This window comes from Mercurialis annua, linkage group LG3, assembly GCF_937616625.2.
Source record: "Mercurialis annua linkage group LG3, ddMerAnnu1.2, whole genome shotgun sequence".
NCBI lineage: Eukaryota > Viridiplantae > Streptophyta > Magnoliopsida > Malpighiales > Euphorbiaceae > Mercurialis > Mercurialis annua.
The window spans coordinates 24,867,211-24,869,505 of NC_065572.1; the positions used below are offsets into that span (position 1 = coordinate 24,867,211).

Below are 2,295 nucleotides of genomic sequence, written 5' to 3' on the forward strand. Positions count from 1 at the left end.
ATGTCTACATGAAAATGAAAAATCTGGAAAACATTTTAAAAGAAGGGGTGTGATGGTTGAAGATGAATGCATATGTTATACTCTCTTTAATGGAGTTTGAGATTCACACCCGTATCAAGCAATGTCGAAATTTAAATCCGATTGCACCGTTAAACTCAGAACAGTCACAAATAGGGGGATAGAAAAATACCGGACACTAAAAAGAGACCGACGACGGTGCGTGCGGTACACGCGCAGTCTGCGTGAGTAGGACACGCTTGGGCTGACTGCTGATGCAGTCAGCCAAACACAAGCCCCACACGCGCTTGAGGCGCGTGTGGGAGCGTGCAGCAAGGTCCGGTGGTCCAAAATTTTCAAAAACGCACCGAAAAATTGTAATTTTTATTTCTGAATTTTCGATAAAATTTTTGTATTTTTTGGAAATGCAGATTATTTAATATTTAATTTATAGTTTATTACTATTATAAATTCAGAATAAATTATTTTTGACAGAAATTAAATGCAGAAAAATATTAAATATATTTGAGATAATATTTTGAATAATGTTGAATTTCAGTGGGAGAAAATTAATTTTCTATATATTTATTTTGAATTTTATGAATCATTTAATTGATTAAAATGCAATTGTTAAAGAATTTTCAATTGGAAAATTCATAGAAATTATATACAAGTGTTAGAAAATTACTAATAATTTTATTTAATTTTCTAAACTTGATTCATACCCCGATTAAATAATTTTATTTTATTATTTTGGTGACTATTCTTGAGTTATGGTGTGTTTAAATGTTTGATAAATATTTCACGATTATTAAAATATTATGGATTATTATAATTATTCCAATAAATATTTTATGAGATGGGCATTCTATGATTTGTAGAATTTTTTTATTCTCATCAAAGAATTAAATAGCGCAAATTTAAATTAAGTTAAAGAAAATTTAACATTTGAATGATGAATTTGATTGGGAACATAGTGAACTTTTGGTTCTAGTTCATATGAAAAAATTTCAATAACTTATTTTTTTAATTGCGACTAGATTAATATGATGATGATGTGTATGACTACATAATAGATTAATTTTTTGCATTAAATATGTCTCTTTGTAGTTATTATTGAATTGAAATGGCTTCGAAAAATATCATAGCCGAACTTAATAAGGGTGAAAAACTCAATGTGGACAACTATAACATATGGCATCTGAAAATACATTATGTGCTTGAGGAGCAAGAAGCTCTTGATGTTGTTAATAATGTAATGGATGAACCAATGGCTTTTGAGGGAAATGTCAATGATGCGCAATTTAAGCGCGACATGGCTACATACACTATTTGGAAGAAAAAGGAATCAACTGCAAGAGGAATCCTTATCAGTTCCATGAATGATGATTTGGTGTATGAGTATCAGCAGTATTCCACTGCTAATGCCATGTGGGTCGCTTTGCGCGAGAAGTTTGGAGGAACTATTGTCTCCAGACTTAGGCAGTTGACTATCAAATTCGACACTTATAAGAAAGTCCCTAACAAGACAATGAAACAACATTTGAGGGATATGTCGAATATGATAATGGAGCTAAAATCAGCTGGACATAACCTCACAAATGAACAGCAAGTCCAAGCAGTCATTCGATCTTTGCCTAATAATTGGGAGCACATGAAAGTGAACATGACTCACAATGAGAATATTAAGACTTTTAGTGATATTGCGCGCCACTTGGAACTTGAGGATGAGCGCCTCGAGGCTGCTAAACCTGATATTCAAACATATGTTGCTAAATCTAATTTCAAACAAGGTGGTCATAAGCGTAAATTGTCTAAAAAGAGTTGGAAAAATAAAGGCAAGATGGTAGAGCAAGACCGGGACCAGAAGGTGGAAACAAGCACCAAAAGCGTGGTGGAAAATGGGATAAGACTAAGTCGACCTGTTATAATTGTGGAATGATGGGTCACTATGCTCGTGAGTGCACTGAGCCTAAAAAGGTAAAGTCTTGTCTTACTTCTTTTAAGAGAAGTTTTGTTTCTATTTTTTTTATGTTTCTAGTACTTCTTTGCTAACTGAATCTCATCCTATATGGAGTGTAGATTCAAGAGCCACAAATCGAGTAACATAAATGGATTTCGTCGAATTACAAGTGGTTCTAAAGTGATATATGTAGGCAACATTGCAAGAGTTGAAGTCAAAGGAATTAGCACATGCAAATTGATTTTGCAAGAAGGCTAGATTCTATGTTTACTTGATGTCCTTTATGCCCCGGAGATTCGACGAAACTTGGTCTCCGTTATTGCTTTGTTAAAGTT

General features: G+C 33.3%; 1 protein-coding gene across 1 annotated transcript; it reads left to right on the top strand.

Annotated features, from left to right (window-relative positions):
- The first annotated feature begins 1,123 nt into the window (after nt 1-1,123).
- LOC126672450 (uncharacterized) lies at nt 1,124-1,939 on the top strand. Its single transcript, XM_050366399.1, has one exon. It carries the CDS (start codon nt 1,124-1,126, stop codon nt 1,937-1,939), a length of 816 nt encoding a protein of 271 aa, XP_050222356.1.
- Nucleotides 1,940-2,295: the final 356 nt, after the last annotated feature.

Coding starts and splice junctions, on each gene's coding strand:
- LOC126672450 (XM_050366399.1), top strand. CDS start 1,124: ATGGCTTCGAAAAATATCATAGCCGAACTTAATAAGGGTGAAAAACTC.